Raw genomic sequence first — 16,499 nt, 5'->3', positions numbered from 1 at the left:
AAAGCACAAGCAAATGTTTATTCCGGCACTAAAACTTAACTGAAGACATTCATACTTACAGTTAATTGTCATGATGTTAATCAGGACAATTTAATTCTTTGTCTGACTTCAGTGGTTCATCTTTGTGCCTTCAGGATAATAATTATGATCCACCGTTGGGTCTTAGTTAAGACCAAATATTTACTTATTGACAAATATACACCTTTATTTGTTTATTAGAACATTCAGGTACAAAAGATCAGCATAAAATTGTTTTTCATCAATGACCAAAGGAAAACATAAAAACTATAAATCATCATATAATACATGAAAATATAGTCAAAATCTAAGTCAAAAAAAGACAAAGATAACAATACTTGGTAACAGACGGTAGATAAATATTGTGATTATACGAATCAAACTAATATCTATATATCAAATTAAATACATGTATCTAAGGAACGATAAGGCAAGGGAAAAGTGAGTCGAGCAAACATTAGTCTAAAAATGTAGACCCACATCAGCAGTGTGTGTACCTCAGCTGATTCAACGAGTCTGCATAGCAGACTATGTCTACGGAGGCTGCAGAAGCTTCGCTCGACCTTTCAGGCTGGTTTGCTGTGCAAACCAGCACCTCACGAGCCATTATGCCATGGTAACATTTGTTCCACGGCGGCCGTACGGCGAGTCGAAAACAGCCGTTTTAACATTTTTTTGTCCAACTACATATTGGTGGTTTGAATCAAAATGGATAAAACGGCTGTTTTCGACTCGCCGTACGGCCGCCGTGGAACAAATGTGACCATGGTATAAGCAAGCATTGGCGTACCTACGGCCGGGGGGGGGGTCAGATGGGAGAGAGTGCCCCCCCCCCCTGACGAGCGACACACAGATGGCCTGCTACTTTGGTCTTGAATTTTATTTTTTTTTGCTTGTAAATTTTTTTTCTGATACGAAATCCTTTATTTGTGGTTGAAGACTTTTTGGCTGGCCAAAATTTTTCCTAATACGAAATCCTTCATTTGTTCTTGTAGACTTTTTTTTTGGTTGCTTGTCAATTTTTTTGGGCGGACGAATTTGCCCTCCCCCTTGCTGGAAAATCTGAGGTACGCCACTGCGAGCAAGAGAGATGACAGCAGACAATGACAGAGGTGACGTGAATCAGTGAGAGGAGAGAATATAAAAACAATTCTGAAAACTATCATTCAAACAATGAAAGATTAATTAAACTTTAAGAAGATATATGCATATTATGGCGATCCGGTGACAATAAATTGACACTTAAAAATATTTTATCTTTGTTCATCCATTAACACCAGCTTGAACGTCGGATAATATTGAATATAGAGCTTTGCAATATTACACCAAAAAAGTCAAAAGGATTAAAGAATGGAGGAAAAAAAGATAGGGATCGAGGGAGAAGTGACCTGAGATATTGATTCAGTAAAAATTTAATGAGTGAGACATGGGTCAAATGGAAATATATCAACATAAAAAACGATAAAAATAGAATATGAGGAAACAAGGGAAAAACAACACTGATTATAATTAAGCATGAGTAATCAATTCGTGGTGCAATCATTTAATATGCCTTGTACGTGCTGTGTTTTTGTGACTTGATCGAGTGGTGGGAGAAACAAAGTAGTTTATCATTCCTTATATCATAATAACGGCAGGAGGATTGTTGGGCAATAATGCACTGAAAATATTAAAATTAAATAATTATAGTTGCGAACAAGTGAGAGAATGACGATAAAGGAATGTAAGAAATTAAAGGAAATAGACGATAGGTCTGTTTTTTCCAGCCTCGGTGTCTCTTGCTCAATCTAACCACCCCGCCCCCACGACCTCTCTATCCATTATCTAATGCTCTCTCTCCCTCTCTCTTGATCATTCCCCGTCTCTCGTATCTGTCGCTCTCTCCTCTTGCTCGACTCTGTCCCTCCGTTATTGGGTGCTCCCTTTTTCTTGTAACTATTTACAACTTATCCCAGAAAGTACATGATCTCATCTCGACCCGACTTTCGTTCAAAGAAGTTCAGAAAGATGACAATTTGAGGGCGATGACACGAGCGTGCATTAAAATTGTGCACTGGCGCAAAGCTAAACATCAAGCCATGACATTTTTGTTTGGGTTTCGAGGAGATCGAGACGGCATCTTACGGCAATAAGTTGCTGTATTGTAATTTCGAGAGAGACATCGCGGCAAGTCAGGAGGGCTAATTTGAACCATGTGAGTTGTCTAAATTGTGACATTTTATTATCAACATAAGATCGTCCCTCCTTCTGCGGTATTACCGCGGTAATACACGAGATTTTTATTTAAAAAATCTCGTGGTAATTACCGCCGTAATTTCTCTTGGCAGGAGACTCCCGCCGATGGGAATTTGCTGGTGGTAATCGCGCGGTACCCGATCTCCCGTCGACTTACGCGGTACAGCGCGGTAATGTGTCAACTTTATTCCGAGCAATACTGTATGTACATGTAGATGTATCTTAAATACATGAACATAAGGAGGGACAATCAAAGTGGTGTGAAAAGTCCCTCAAGTTGGTCCCAGAATTACAGAATCAAGTATTCACATGTTCAAAATTTCACAGAATGCTGAAAACCAGGCCCATTCACAGCATTTTAATTAGAATACTGGGGCCCGTTTCTCAACACCTGGACAAGTTAGTCATATCTTTATCCACCAACCACTGAGTTAGTTCCAATCTTACTAAACCCGTTTCTCGAAAGGCTTCCTAACTAAAATACCTTGATATCGATATTATCGGTAAAAAGAGCAGACGAGACGTAGCCTTAGTCACAAAATAGCATAATTTTCAAAAAGAAAAATTATAACAAAATTGCAAATATTGTGATGAATTGGGAATTTCATCTTTTAAGAATGATAGCACAGGTATATTATGCACCATACATACTTGGACCATGAAGACTTGAGCATTCAATTGCTGAGAAAATGGAATTATGAATAATTGATCTCGTGACTAAAAAATCACATGTGGACGTTGAGATGGGTACCCCCGGGATATCCAATTTTGATAGTTTACGAAAGTAAAACCATAACGGTTTTCGTTGTAAAATGATGATAATTATACGGTATTTTACGATTCCAAACATCATCAAAATATAGTTTAACAATTTTAATCTTTTAAATCTTAGATACTGAAACTTACTATTTGACAAATTCTATGCATAAATTAGAGATAGAATTTATCAAAATGTTAATAGGGGTCTGAAAACGACAAATACGAGTCCATTTATGGATGGCCTGACGTGGTAGAATCTTTATCAAATGAATTATTTTACTATTTCAAAATGAATGGTTTTGTGGAGTATTACCAACAGTTTTTTGTAGATTCTTTGTATTACAATAATCATAGAATGCATTATCCAACTTTTTTTTTGATGTAATTTCAACATCTTTGATTGATTACGTAAGATTATAATTTTCACATTTCTAGGCACTTTTGCATGTCATAGTCTACCCACGTGATGCCACTACGTCATTAAGAAATAAGTTGTGACAGGTTCGGAGGTGTCATCAATATTTAGTGAGGTTGTTGTACCCGATCTTCGGTAAAGAGGGCTTCGTGAAACGGTTAGCGGACAAGTTGCTCACTATGTCCGATTTAGTCAAGAAGTTAGACTTATGACGGTGTTGAGAAACGGGCCCCTGCTTCCAAGGATCCAAACTAAATGGGTCAATCATTTTGTCAAGACTTGGAATGGGAAAAGTGAGGGGTGAAAAAATTCTTTGAATTTTTTAAAGAGCATTCTACAAAATGTATGATCAAGATGAACTTATTATTTTCAAGATGACAGACATTATATTTCTGTCAAATATATCTCACAAATGTATGTCAATTCTATTTGAAAGAACAATACCAGTAATACTGCATTGTGCTTAACTGCCTGCATACATGAATAATCACACCCATATCTCTCAAGCAAGATTTGAACCTGGGTCAAAGTGGCAGATTGTGCTTCTAAAGATGAAAAAAGTAGCCACAAAGGGCAATACTCACTTAACAATATTAGGATGGTCTAGCTGACAAAGATGTCGGAGCAAGGATATCTCTCTTATGGTAGAAACAGGCATGCCCTCCTCACCAATTGGTATCCGCACACTCTTCAAGGCCACAAAGTGACCAGTTTCTGTGTCCCTGGCTTTGTACACGATGCCATATGCTCCACTGCCGATCTCTGCAGCCTGAACATAACGCTCAGGGGATGACTGGGAAGGCACAGGAGATGCCATCCTCTTCTCTGGTCCCTTATCAAAGGTTAGGCAGGTATCACCTTGGCATCATCATCATCTTTCTCCTACAGGTACAGTAATGACCTGAACCAGTCCACTCGTTTCTCTCACCAGACGTCACTTGTACTTCGCTAGTCTACAAAGGAAAAAACAATAAAAGAATCATCCCTTGGTTACAATAAACTGAATTACCAATATCCAAAAGGTTTATTTTGTTTGAGTTCTTTCTCTGTTGAGGCACTGAGCTTTTGAAAGGTACAAACAGCTTTAGAGAGAATCAGTGCAAACACAACAGATGACAAGATAAAAATGAATGATTTATTGCTTTTATCATACTTTAAAACATGGGAATTCCAATGTTACCAAATAAGTTTTCCTGTAGTTCATGGGATAGTTGCCGATACTTTGATGCTCACATGACTTGAAATTTTAGTATCCAAAAAGAGACCAGGATCTTTGGGAGGGGATTTTGTTCAATTAATTTCAAATCATTATAATAAGGGTATTTGATAAGTTTTATTTATGTCTTCTAATCTACATCCTCCCTAAAGCCCCCCATCACACTTATTCTGAATCAAGCAGAATTGGCCGGAATGAAAGAACTATTGTTCGACCACCAGTTGGTCATTTAAATCTACTTCGAACACCGTTCGAAAATACCCCTCGAATGTTTGAACATGACCAAAACCTTCGGGATGGCCAAAAGAAATGACAAAAATATTTCAAATGCAATCAGAATATTTAGCATGCTCCTAGAATGTCCAAGAATGTAGCACAAATTATCAATATGACTCCATTGCGGTTTATTTTCACTAGTGTATGATGATTCACCTGGTCAATTTACTGAATTTCAACTCCAGTTTGGTGAATTCATAATTCATCCCAAAAATGTCGAGATTATTGAATATTTTTATTGTTCCAGCTTCTGCTTGATTCCTGCTGATTCCCAATATGTGATGGGGGCTTTAGTCTGCATCCCAGGGAAACAAGAATCAAATTAACTAAAAGAAAAATCTGTTGTGTCATTGTGGATATTGGTAAAGTATATTTTCATCATGGATATCCTTCATTCTACATGTATTGCATAACAATTGATCATTAAACATGAAATACAGAAACTGTGACTCCTTCATAACACATTATACAAGGATATCAAAAGCAAGGTGATTTATTTGGTATTCCAGTATCCTCCTTGCATTCTCCAAATAGAAAAGTAAAAGAACACCTACATGTATCAAAGTGAAATGCCTAAATATAGGCCTGGATATTCAGCTGTTGCACATCTAAAAGTTTTAAAAATTTATAACTGAAACCAGTATGCTGATGTATTGCATGTATCGTAACAACAGCAAGGGTATTTTCATAGTGCTTGTCTTCAAAATGTATTACATTTCTATTCAATGCTTTCTCTTGCATAAATAACCAAAAATGCTCCTGATGACCAAATCACTGTGTGTAGAAAACAATATCAGCACCAAGACCAAATCTAAGACCAGAAATTAATGTAGACACTAGAATATCGATTTATCCTGACCCTTTTGATTTTTGAGTTTGCTAGTGATTAGTAATTATACCACAATTAAATAAATGTATATAATTATTCATATGAGAATTTTCATCAATCAGGGATGTCACTCAGGTTTGATAATGAAGTCTGAAAGTCACAAAGAATGACATCTTTCCTCCATGAAAAAGGTGTTTTCTATGGCCAAAAATGTATTGAAAAAATCTGAATTCAAACTAAGTCTGAAAAATTGGCTTCTCTGATCAATTGAGAATAATAAGAATAAAACAGTTTGTTCCCACTGGAAAAAAAATGAGCAAGATTTGTTTTATGGAAGCTCATCACCACATTACATCAATAATGGAGAATGAAAAGATAAAGGAATCATACAGTTTTACAAAAACCATCACTCTCTGTATGATTGAGACTGGTATTTTCAAATTATCTCAATCAAAACAAAATGGAAATAAATGTTCTTGATCAAATATTTCTTTAAATATGTCTAGCAAAGGAATAAATACCATGATTTAGGGCCAAAATTTTATATCCATGTACTTGGCAATTCCATGGAGCTGCTGATAGCTCCATGGCAATACTCTTTGTGGAAATTTCAGTAGAGTGCAAACAGACAACATTTTAATAGAAAGGAAGTTTTTATTCTGATGAAAACCCTCAAAATGAACAACAAGCATCAGGTGACAGAAGATGGCGCGATTTCATTATTTGCTATATGGCTTCATATGTTTATAGGGAAATGGTTTATGCTCTTCTCTATGCACTGTTTTTCCTAAAAAGAGCCATCGACTAGAGTTTGCAACCCAGGTGAAAATGTGTATGTACTTGGATTGGAAGTTTCATCCTACTTGCATAAAAGTATAAGTTAAATGACAACTTATTACTCTCATAGAAAGGGAGGATTATCCTTAAAATAATTTGACCTAAAATGCATTCAAGAAGGATGTTTGAGCATGTTGCATTCAAAAGAGAGAACGATCTGCCATCCAATGAATTCAAAATGATCTAAAAAAAATGCACGCAAATAAAAGTACATTTACACAACTAATTATCAGAAACATCTCTATCACTAATGATACATTTAAGATATTATAACTTCTCACTCCAGTAAAGAACGGCAAATTGTGTCAAAGACAAAGCATATTATTAAACCTAACATACGATTTATTGATGCATGATTTCTGGGAGAAAAATCTATCAATTTAATCATGAATTTAACAATTTTCCATTTATTTATTGAAATAAATTTGAAATGTATATATACATGTATATCTGAAATTCATAGAAACTGTTCTTTTATTGATCAATTCAACTTCTTAATTTTCATAAATAAGATTATGAAATTTATTCCAGGAAAGTCACCAAATAAATATTACTCAACTATTTTGAAGAAGCCTTTTTTATCAAATGTCTTAAACTTACAGAAGATCTATTTCATTTCCTTTTAATGCACTCTTGATCTATTCATTCTTTTATTATGCAAACTATTCCTTCTTTTAATTGGTCATTTTCTCTTTTATTTTCATCTGACAGGGCTAAATTTGTATTTCTCCAAAATTGACTTTTTGTCCTAAATCACTCCTTGTTATGGTTGAGTAGTGATAATGCCAAAAAATATATTTTTGAAATCAACTAATATCTTGTATCAATACACTGAGCTCTCTACTCTGTTTGAAGTCCCTGAGGATTGGTTTACTGTGTAATTCCTTCACTTTTTCTTCTCATAAATAAAGTAATCTGTCATAAAGTTTTGCCTTAAATCAAAAGTAAATATAAAAGCACTGGTCAAATAATTCTCTGCCCCTCTATTTACAGACCATTTCCCTCTCAGTTAGGATATGGACTTAGGGATGGGAGTTGAAAGGAGCACTTCTCTCTCATTACATTCTAAGCAACCTATACGTTTAACAATAACCCTCCACACAGGCCTGATAATCTTGCTCATGACATGATTGGGTTCACTTCTCTTTCTCAATGAAATAAATCTCTCAATGACTGGATCATGTAGGAACACAAATTTAATAAAAGTGGAATGAATGAAAGATATCATGAAAGTCAAAAGAATTACAATTTTTCCCACGTACCATTTTTCATTCAAATGGAATGCCCCTGGTGCAGTCTAATCTGCATAAATTATGCAAGTCTATATAGCAGCATAGCTGACTTTGATGCTTTCTTTTTTTCAAGTGAGGAAAAACCCAAAACATTCATTTGATAGTAAAATCCTTAGTTCATTAACCTAGAATGACATTTGATCTTTACCTAATGATGTGAGATTGAATTTGTCCACTTGCTTATACCAAGGAAGCTCCTTGCGGATACGAGGTAAACATTATTTGAAGGTTTTATTAAACAGAGGCATACACATTGCAAAATTATTCGGACATTTCAAAATTTTAATCTTGGTTCAGTTTTTTATACAACATGGTCAATGTTTATTGACCTGGCAAAAAAAATATTAATGGATCATGTGACCTGCAACTCAAATCAGATGGTCAGTGTAACTTTATTACCCTTATCTCCAAGTTTAATTTTTAAATAGGCCCTTAAACTTTCAAAGCTATGATGACATTTTGATACCCCCAACACATCAAAGTTCATTGACCCTAAATGGCATTTGACCTTAATCATTTGACCAAAAAGTCAGAAACTTGGAATCAAGGTCAGTGATAGTTGATAACCCTTAAGTCCAAGTTTCATTTCTAAAAAATAGGCCTGTATACTTTCAAAGTTATGATAACATATCAAAAACTTAAAGGGGAAGTTCACCCTTAATTAATCAGTCTTAATTATTTGATTTGTGACATCATATTCAAGCAAATTCCTACATATCGTATGGTAAAAATATCAATGAAATGTCAATTTCTCAGAAAATTTAAAATGGTTTTTATTGTACCTTCAGTAAGTCAATACACAAATAATTTCACACCTGCTCCTGAAAATAAAATAAAATGAGTAATAAAGAATCATTAATAAGCTCATCTGGCCCTTCAGGCCAGATGAGCTAAAAAATTAGATTTATGTATTTTACATGGGGAAGCAGGCAGCTGCTTGTTAATGACTCTTAATCTTTAATGGATTTTCTTCAAACATTCACCAATATATTTTATCATTTTTCTGCTATTTTACAAGGTTTTTGCCAGGATGAACTTCCCCTTTAACCTTGTTTAAGATTTCCATGTAAACAATGCCATCATCTTGGTGCCAAGAAAGCCAATTTAAAAGGGGGGGGGTTATAAGGTTAGCAAATAATGCATAATGTAGTGTACATGTTTTTTTTTTCCAAAACAAAGTAACTTCTGAATTACATCATCAATGTCTCATTCGCTAGTAATGATTTTTTCCCCCTCTTGATTTTATTTCATTGTGACAGGTAGGCTGACTGATGTTTCCCCAACATTTAGTGAAAACCTATAAGCTGAAATCAATAAAATAACTTTTGTTTGTAGTAAGTCAAAATGAGTCAATAATAAGGTTTATACATGGTAAAATTATAGGCCTATATAAACCCCTCAAAAAAGTTCTGCAACTAAAGTTTGAAGGGAAATAAACATATTAGTGTGCCATCATCATATGTGAATATGGTATCACTAGAAAGCATGATTATTCCTCTTTACAATGATGTGTCATTTGTAATGCTAACCATGGGATAAATAAGTAACACTTGATAAATAAGTAGCAATAACAAAAATTAAAGGTCAAGTCCACCCCAGAAAAATCTTGATTTGAATAAACAGAAAAAAATCAAACTAGCATAACTCTGAAAATTTCATCAAAATCGGATGTAAAATAAGAAAGTTATGGTATTTTAAAGTTTTGCTTACTTTTCAGAAAACGAATATATGCACAAATCAGTGACATGCTAACGAGACAGTAGATGTTGTCCTTCACTCACTATTTCTTTGTTTTTATTGCTTGAATTATACAATATTTCATTTTTTACAAATTGACAATTAGGACAAACTTGACTGAACAATGTAGTAATAAACAATGCCTATTCCACTTGTTCACTGAGGAATTAATCGTATTTCACTTGACAAGAGGGAGAAAATTAGAATATTTCATAATTCATATAATAAAATACAAAAATAATGAGTGAATGTCATCAGTCTCCTCATTTGCACACCGACCGGGATATGCATAGTAGTTATTGTTTTGTGAAATTTAGCAAAACTTTAAAATGTTATAACTTTCTTATTTTACATCTGATTTTGATGAACATTTCCGTGTTATGCTTGTTGGATTTTTCTCTTTTAATTCAAATCAACCCTTTGTTGGAGTGGATTTGTCCTTTAAATGTTGCAAATTTGTTAATACTATTCATGAATTTCTAATTGATTCAAGGATGGTCTGAGTTTGAAAGATATTGATGTACTGATGTGTGAAAGTCCACACATGGTGTATTATTCTCATGGTAACGGATGGGAAGTGTTTGGAATAATGTTGAACCCTGTCATTTCAAAAAGTTTTTAAGATGTTGAATTTACAAAAGATAAGAATGTTGGTTTCAATGTTGTTGAACATTTTAAATTTATGAAAGCTTTCACTTCAAGCAACCACTAAATCATGCAAACAGTTGATACACATCTCTTCAACAACACAAACCACTCTTTTCAACCTTAATGACGCACTAGTTAATGAAGACACCCAAACATTCACTGTCACCTGCATCCTTGGCAGAATTCTGAAGAAATTGAAACTGGTTAAAAAACAATGAATTTTGCAACATTTCACTTCTGACATTGCCCTTTATTCAGGATAATTGCACATTACATGATTAATCACAACAAATGAAAATGGCAAATCATTTGAAAAAGGAATGATGAAACTTTCCAATAGGCGGTGCTGCACTAGCCGAGGTTTGCTCAATCTCAAGATTCAAGCCAATCAGCCCTCTTCTCGATTAATCTCGAGATTCAAGAAACCCCATCTCCACCAGTGCAAGAAGAACAATTTGTGCTCAAGCAAGGCATTGATGCATTATGGTCAGAGGGCGTGAATGAATAATCCCAAGTCGAATCTCAGGTGCGTCTGCACCTGCAAATTAGCGGGATAATTTGAAAATATGTGCTAATTTGAAAATAATCATAATTGACTTAGGATTGCAAACTTGAGATTAATTCAGCAAATTATCACAATGATTACGTCTCCATTACAAATAATCTTGAGCGTTCAGATCGGGATAATTTGCAGGATCAGAAATAGCGTGATTATTTGAAAACTCGGGCTGGTGCAGATGGCACTAATGGTACCATTTTCACCTTCAATACTTCAGTTCTAAAATATATCATCTCTCAAACTTGAGTTGCAAAACTTATTTGAGGGATTTTTAAGATCAGATTGTGTTCATTTTCATTATGAAACATGAAATAAACAGGAATATTTCAAACATAGATAGAATAGTTGAGTAGGGCTAAAAAAAAATTACGTATAAAAATCCATGGTTTTTCAGAGCCTAGGAAAAGCCTAAATAGCACTTTTTGTACTGGACCATTTAAGTAAAAAAGCAAGGTACAGGGCTACTGAAAATCCCCATACTAAAGAAGTCCACAGAAATGCCAAAATGGTGTAAAAGGGGCTTAATGTGATCACATATTTGACTTGATTGCTATATTTAGTTTAATAAGCAAAAGGAGATCAGTGTAAAAGCAATTAAATTTGACTTTAACATACAAAAGACCTGAAGAACATAATATGGGTAAGCACTTCCCATGTCATAAGAATGGGGCAATCATACAATTCATTTCACTAAAAGAAAGAAACATTGCTAATTTTCATATCTTAGTGTAGTCTCTCTTGTAATGAAACAAGTTTCAGCAACAAATCTGACGTCAATAATATTTTTTATATTCTAATTATGATGTCACGAAATTCTGTCACCACTATATTAAGATGACAATTAATTTTGATTTTGTGAAAGGGTACATGAGATGAAAGAGTATTCAAGCTTGACCTTGGAATAAGCACAGCTTCCACAAAATAATGTGCTTATCACATGATCATTATAACTGACCAATGATAATCTTGTTATTCTTGTGGGCAGAAAAAAATAGTCCCATTTAAAGAAATTAAACTGTCCAATATTCTTGTTGATATTGGCATAACAAATCACATGACCGTAACACACCTGTAAGTATTGTTGCCTCTAAAACCCAACATCCAAGGTCTTCTGATGATCAAAATATTGCGACAAGATCAAGGCCAAACATGTGCATGCCTTTAATTGAATTTCAGAAAATTAATGACATCCTAAAAAAAATTAACAAAAAACTGTAGTTCATATCAAATAAAAGTGGATCAATTGTGCTTGAAATGCCACTGCGGTTAAATTCTTTCCACTGATGAATTAAATTATATGTATGGGAGTCACGCTCTATTGACTGGAAAGAAAAGCTTTGAACAGATCATTAACTCTGACTTGAATGGTTGCGAATCTGTCATTGTAGATGCACCGCCAGTGGCACCTTTTGTAAAAGAAAAAGACTAAACCATGTGCTTCAAATGAAGCAAGGATTTCTTTTGATTGTCTATTGGATTTCCTGCTCACCCAGGGCCAGGGTACAATATTCTTTTAAAATGGAGGATTCCCATGATTTGGGATCATTGTCTAAGCTCCCTCTATTTTTCTTCGTCAAATCACAAAACAATTCATTTTCTTTCTTCAATGCAAGGTTCTATAAATCTCCTACTAACTAGATTCATATTATAAAGATTGGTAAAAAGTGAAACATTGCTAAGCTAACTGGTGTCTTGGGTGCCATGCCTGGTAAGTTTGATCATGATTTCACTTTTCCATTTATCTTACCTTTGTTCATGAACACACACAAAAACCTTATCAATAATCTAAAGGGCTTTTTAGTGTACTCTATTAGTTCTCCAACCTTTCGCTTTAACGCGAGTTCTAACAGGTTCCCACAGTTGAAATGGAAAGGACCTAGCCCTGTAAATAGTGCTTGGAATGTGACCTGAATGGCCCTTTCAGTCTCCCACATTCCTCACAAAACAAAGCCAACAATGGTGAAAGATATTTCCTTACAATCAATGCTCACTTTTCTTTTCTTTACAAAGGAATCCTTATACACTATACATCATGTAATAATGGGAATCAAATACAACTGTTTCTCCTTCACTTTCCAAAATGAAGCTCTGCTCTCCTTGATCCAAAAATGAATATACAGCATTTCTTTATATAATCGAGCCAAATTATAGACCACATCAATCTTATTATCCTCCTTCTAACACCCTGATTTCTTATTTTTAATTGCTGATTTTGGTCTGGATATGCTTTGAGATATTCTAGTCACCTATTGTCCAGTGAACCCAGTATTAATCTTTGTTTTTTAGTATGCTCAGTTCCCTTGAAAAATTGATTAATCAATCAGTTAAAGAGAAAGGTTTCACTGACAGCCAGTTCATTAAATCAGCTTTTAAAAAATTAGATAAACAAAATGAAAATTTGACTATATCCCAAGTGTATAACAAAGATTTTAAGTTTTAGTTTTCTGATGTCACATGCCAAATTCCATAGATTGGGAATGGAATAGGCCTACCTTTTCTCCAAATGATCAGACTTATTCTACATGAACAAAACTCTGTTCATCTTAACATTATTTGATTTTAAAAAAATGCAATATACATTGGGTTATGGCTCCTTATAGATTTTTTAACAATTTTTTCAATGTAAAGTTCATGCTTTGACAGATTTACGTCAAGCCTTCATCATTTATTTCTTTCTGGTTTCAAGGTAAACTTCTCCTTTAATTCATTATAGGGATAATTTAGCTAAAAGATACTGCACAATCAATATTTTAATAAACACTTAAGTCTATATAAAGGACTGTTCCACAAGTTACATTTTTATGGTAATATTGTACCATTTTACAAATCGTTCATGTTGCCAGGGGGCAATTTCAGGTATCAGCAGTTCAGCACTTACAAGTTAACAGTCAGATTCCTGTGATTCCTAAACCAATACAAAGTGATAGTTATCAGACCTATTAATAAACCTGGTAATAAATGCTTAAAATCCACATCAAAGGCTAGGCATCTCCTTATTAAGTGTAAATGATTTGCATTTAACCTGTTGTTACAATTAAGTTGTGATTAATGTGACCATTGTAAAACAGATCACATTATTTCATTCTTTCTTTCACTTTTTGGAGTACCGTAATATGAAAACACATTCAATCATGGAAATCGAAATCATGGCCCTATACTCTAAAGTCTATAAGCAGTATAAATTTTGTCCCTGCAGTTTATAAAATGACCTTTACAGAGTACAAATTTCTAGCTTCATTTTACGAAACAGCACCCTTTGATAGTCTACTCAATAGACAAGTACATGTACAAAGTCCTACCCATTATAAGAACTGCTAAGAACATGTACTAGTATTTATAGTAGTAGATTGTAATGTAGACTATTATCCCATGCTTTGTTTCATTGATCTACATTTCAAAACATACACTGCAAGTGCAAAGGAAAAAAAGTTTTCTTCATAATCAATTTTTGATGGTAAATTGAGTAACTATAACCATTAAATCCAAAGAACAAAAAAAAGGTCGATAGACAACAGCTTTAATTACTTTTTTTCCATATTTTCATTATGGGGGGGCAACTTGGTGTTTGCAATCACTTTTCTAAAATATTTCAAGCCTGTATTAAAATTCAGATAGGTCAGATAGGAAGGGGTTGTCTTAAATATTTTGTCAATTCAGTCTGTGGCATGATTGGCTAGAGTTGTACTTGTAGTAAATCATGATGAACTGAATGAACCAATATTATAAAAATATCCTGGGTATGCAGGCCTTACACTGGATACAGTTATAATATATAAGCCATTTAATACTAATAGGCAGAATACACTCAATTTGATTTTATTCTGAGCAATTTCCAATAGTAATTGGACTAAACAACTCTAAGAGCTCTGGACTAGACCAGAGTCAAACATGTCCACCACATACAGGTCCATGTACAGTAGCTTACCAATTGGCAATAAAACCACGTGTATACTGGAGAACAACCTAGCATGCATGCCCGACTTCATCGAGATTCTTTGTTGACAATTCTCCCCCTGCACAGCTGATCACTCAAGCGAATTTATCGTGCACTGCACTGCAGCTGCCACACAACTTTGAACGTTACACTATACACAGTTTTGTTAAAAACCTCTCGAAATCATCTCTGAAAAGGAGAAAGGCAACACGAAAACATGATGTTGACTCAATGATACAGTATGACATGAATCCATGGTAAAATTGAAATCTCCACTTACCCCTCCGAAAAAGAGCTAACCCCTGTTCCGACACTCCGAAGTCCGATCGAAGGAAGCACCTGTATTGATTGTAAAATCGCAAGCTTCTTTTCAGCAGTGCATCTCTAGCTCTGCGAGTTTGAACAGCCTCATGATTGAGTCCTGTTTACAGGATTCTATCATCCTACCATATTACATTGTAAAATACCCCAAACTCAACAATTTAAAATCCTATTCAAAAGACACTTGAATATAAAACTCCTTTCTTGATTTTACAAAATAGGATAATTTGGGTTCATGGCAATGAAATAATTACGTAGCAACATTATTTTTGTGTTTGCGCTAGAAGACTATACCATGACAAATCACACTACCTATGCCCTCTCCACAGAAATGGGGGGGGTCTAAATGTTACAGACTTACAGATAGTGAGAGGGTTTACAAAAATCTGAGCGAATTGGCTGACTACAAGGGCGGCGATCCTGGGGGCAGGGAGCACACCCCCCCACACACACACACTTTTCGAAGCATTGAAATAAAAGTCCCTTACAAACTTTTTTTTAAATCCTAACAGGAATTCTGAGCTAACGAATGCCCCTTTGCCTAGACCATATGAAGTGCCTATTCTCGTATCAATCAGATAAGTTGCCCTTCAACCATTCTTTTTCATGCCCGGTCAGCACCCGAGCATTAGTTACTTTATTAATACTTTTCAAAATTGGTTTTATTGCCCCCTTTAGTTTCATTTTTCATGGAAAAATTTATCGTTTGCAGGGTGCCCCTTTTCACATTTTACCACGTGTCCCATTTTGATAAATTATGCTCTTTTTAAAAATCAAACTTGCCCTTTGTGAGGTTAAAATAACTTCTTTTTTTTGGGGGGGGTTCTTCCCTGAACTTAATTCACTATTTCATAACTGCATATTGTGAAATATTTCATTCCTTTTTTTTTTCTTTGGTATGTATTTGTGCATTTGTATTGTAAGGGAGAGCGGGGCGAATCCGCCCCCTTTTTCACGCTCGTATATAGAGTCGTAATTTCTTTAGCAGGAAGGTTGTGTTTTAGGATGTATAGAGGTCTAGGTAATATCTACCTTATAACTCATTTTCGTAAGGTTTTGGCAAAAATGTGCGGTAAAAAAAATTATCGCTGCAGGGCGAACCTGCCCCAACCTGGGGCAAGTTCGCCCTTAGGGAAAAATAGCGATATATGAAACAAAATGATCATTTCACCAAACATTTTTTTTTTCATATTGGAACAACAACGACTTCTAGTTCGATAATCTATGAAAAGTTACCATGATATACCGACATACTTGCATGTCATGTCATGTTTATAAGGATATTTTTATAGGCCTATATTTATGCAGATAAAAGTGGGGCGGACCTGCATGCCCCATTGCAAAAAGAGCGAACTAGCCCCCCCCCCCCCGCAGCTATTTCCTTTCTCTTGTTTTTCGCAAAGTGTACAACATATTTTGAAGT

General features: G+C 34.8%; 1 protein-coding gene across 2 annotated transcripts in view; it reads right to left on the bottom strand.

The window, feature by feature from the left end:
- Positions 1 to 15,160, bottom strand: part of LOC447791 (cyclin-dependent kinase 4) — a 47,170-nt gene extending 32,010 nt beyond the window's left edge. The window contains exons 1-2 of one of the 2 annotated variants that reach the window (XM_041601687.1): positions 15,036 to 15,160; positions 4,012 to 4,380 (exon numbers count right to left, since the gene is read on the bottom strand). In XM_041601687.1, the coding sequence (XP_041457621.1) occupies positions 4,012 to 4,244 (233 nt within the window). In that variant the 5' untranslated portion in view covers positions 4,245 to 4,380; positions 15,036 to 15,160. The other variant, XM_041601688.1, reaches the window with a different exon arrangement.
- Between the last annotated feature and the right edge of the window lie 1,339 nt (positions 15,161 to 16,499).

Source organism: Lytechinus variegatus, chromosome 3 (genome assembly GCF_018143015.1).
Source record: "Lytechinus variegatus isolate NC3 chromosome 3, Lvar_3.0, whole genome shotgun sequence".
In the NCBI taxonomy this organism is placed as follows: domain Eukaryota; kingdom Metazoa; phylum Echinodermata; class Echinoidea; order Temnopleuroida; family Toxopneustidae; genus Lytechinus; species Lytechinus variegatus.
The sequence above is the reverse complement of the archived record's forward strand: the minus strand, read 5'-3'. Positions and strand labels throughout refer to the sequence as shown.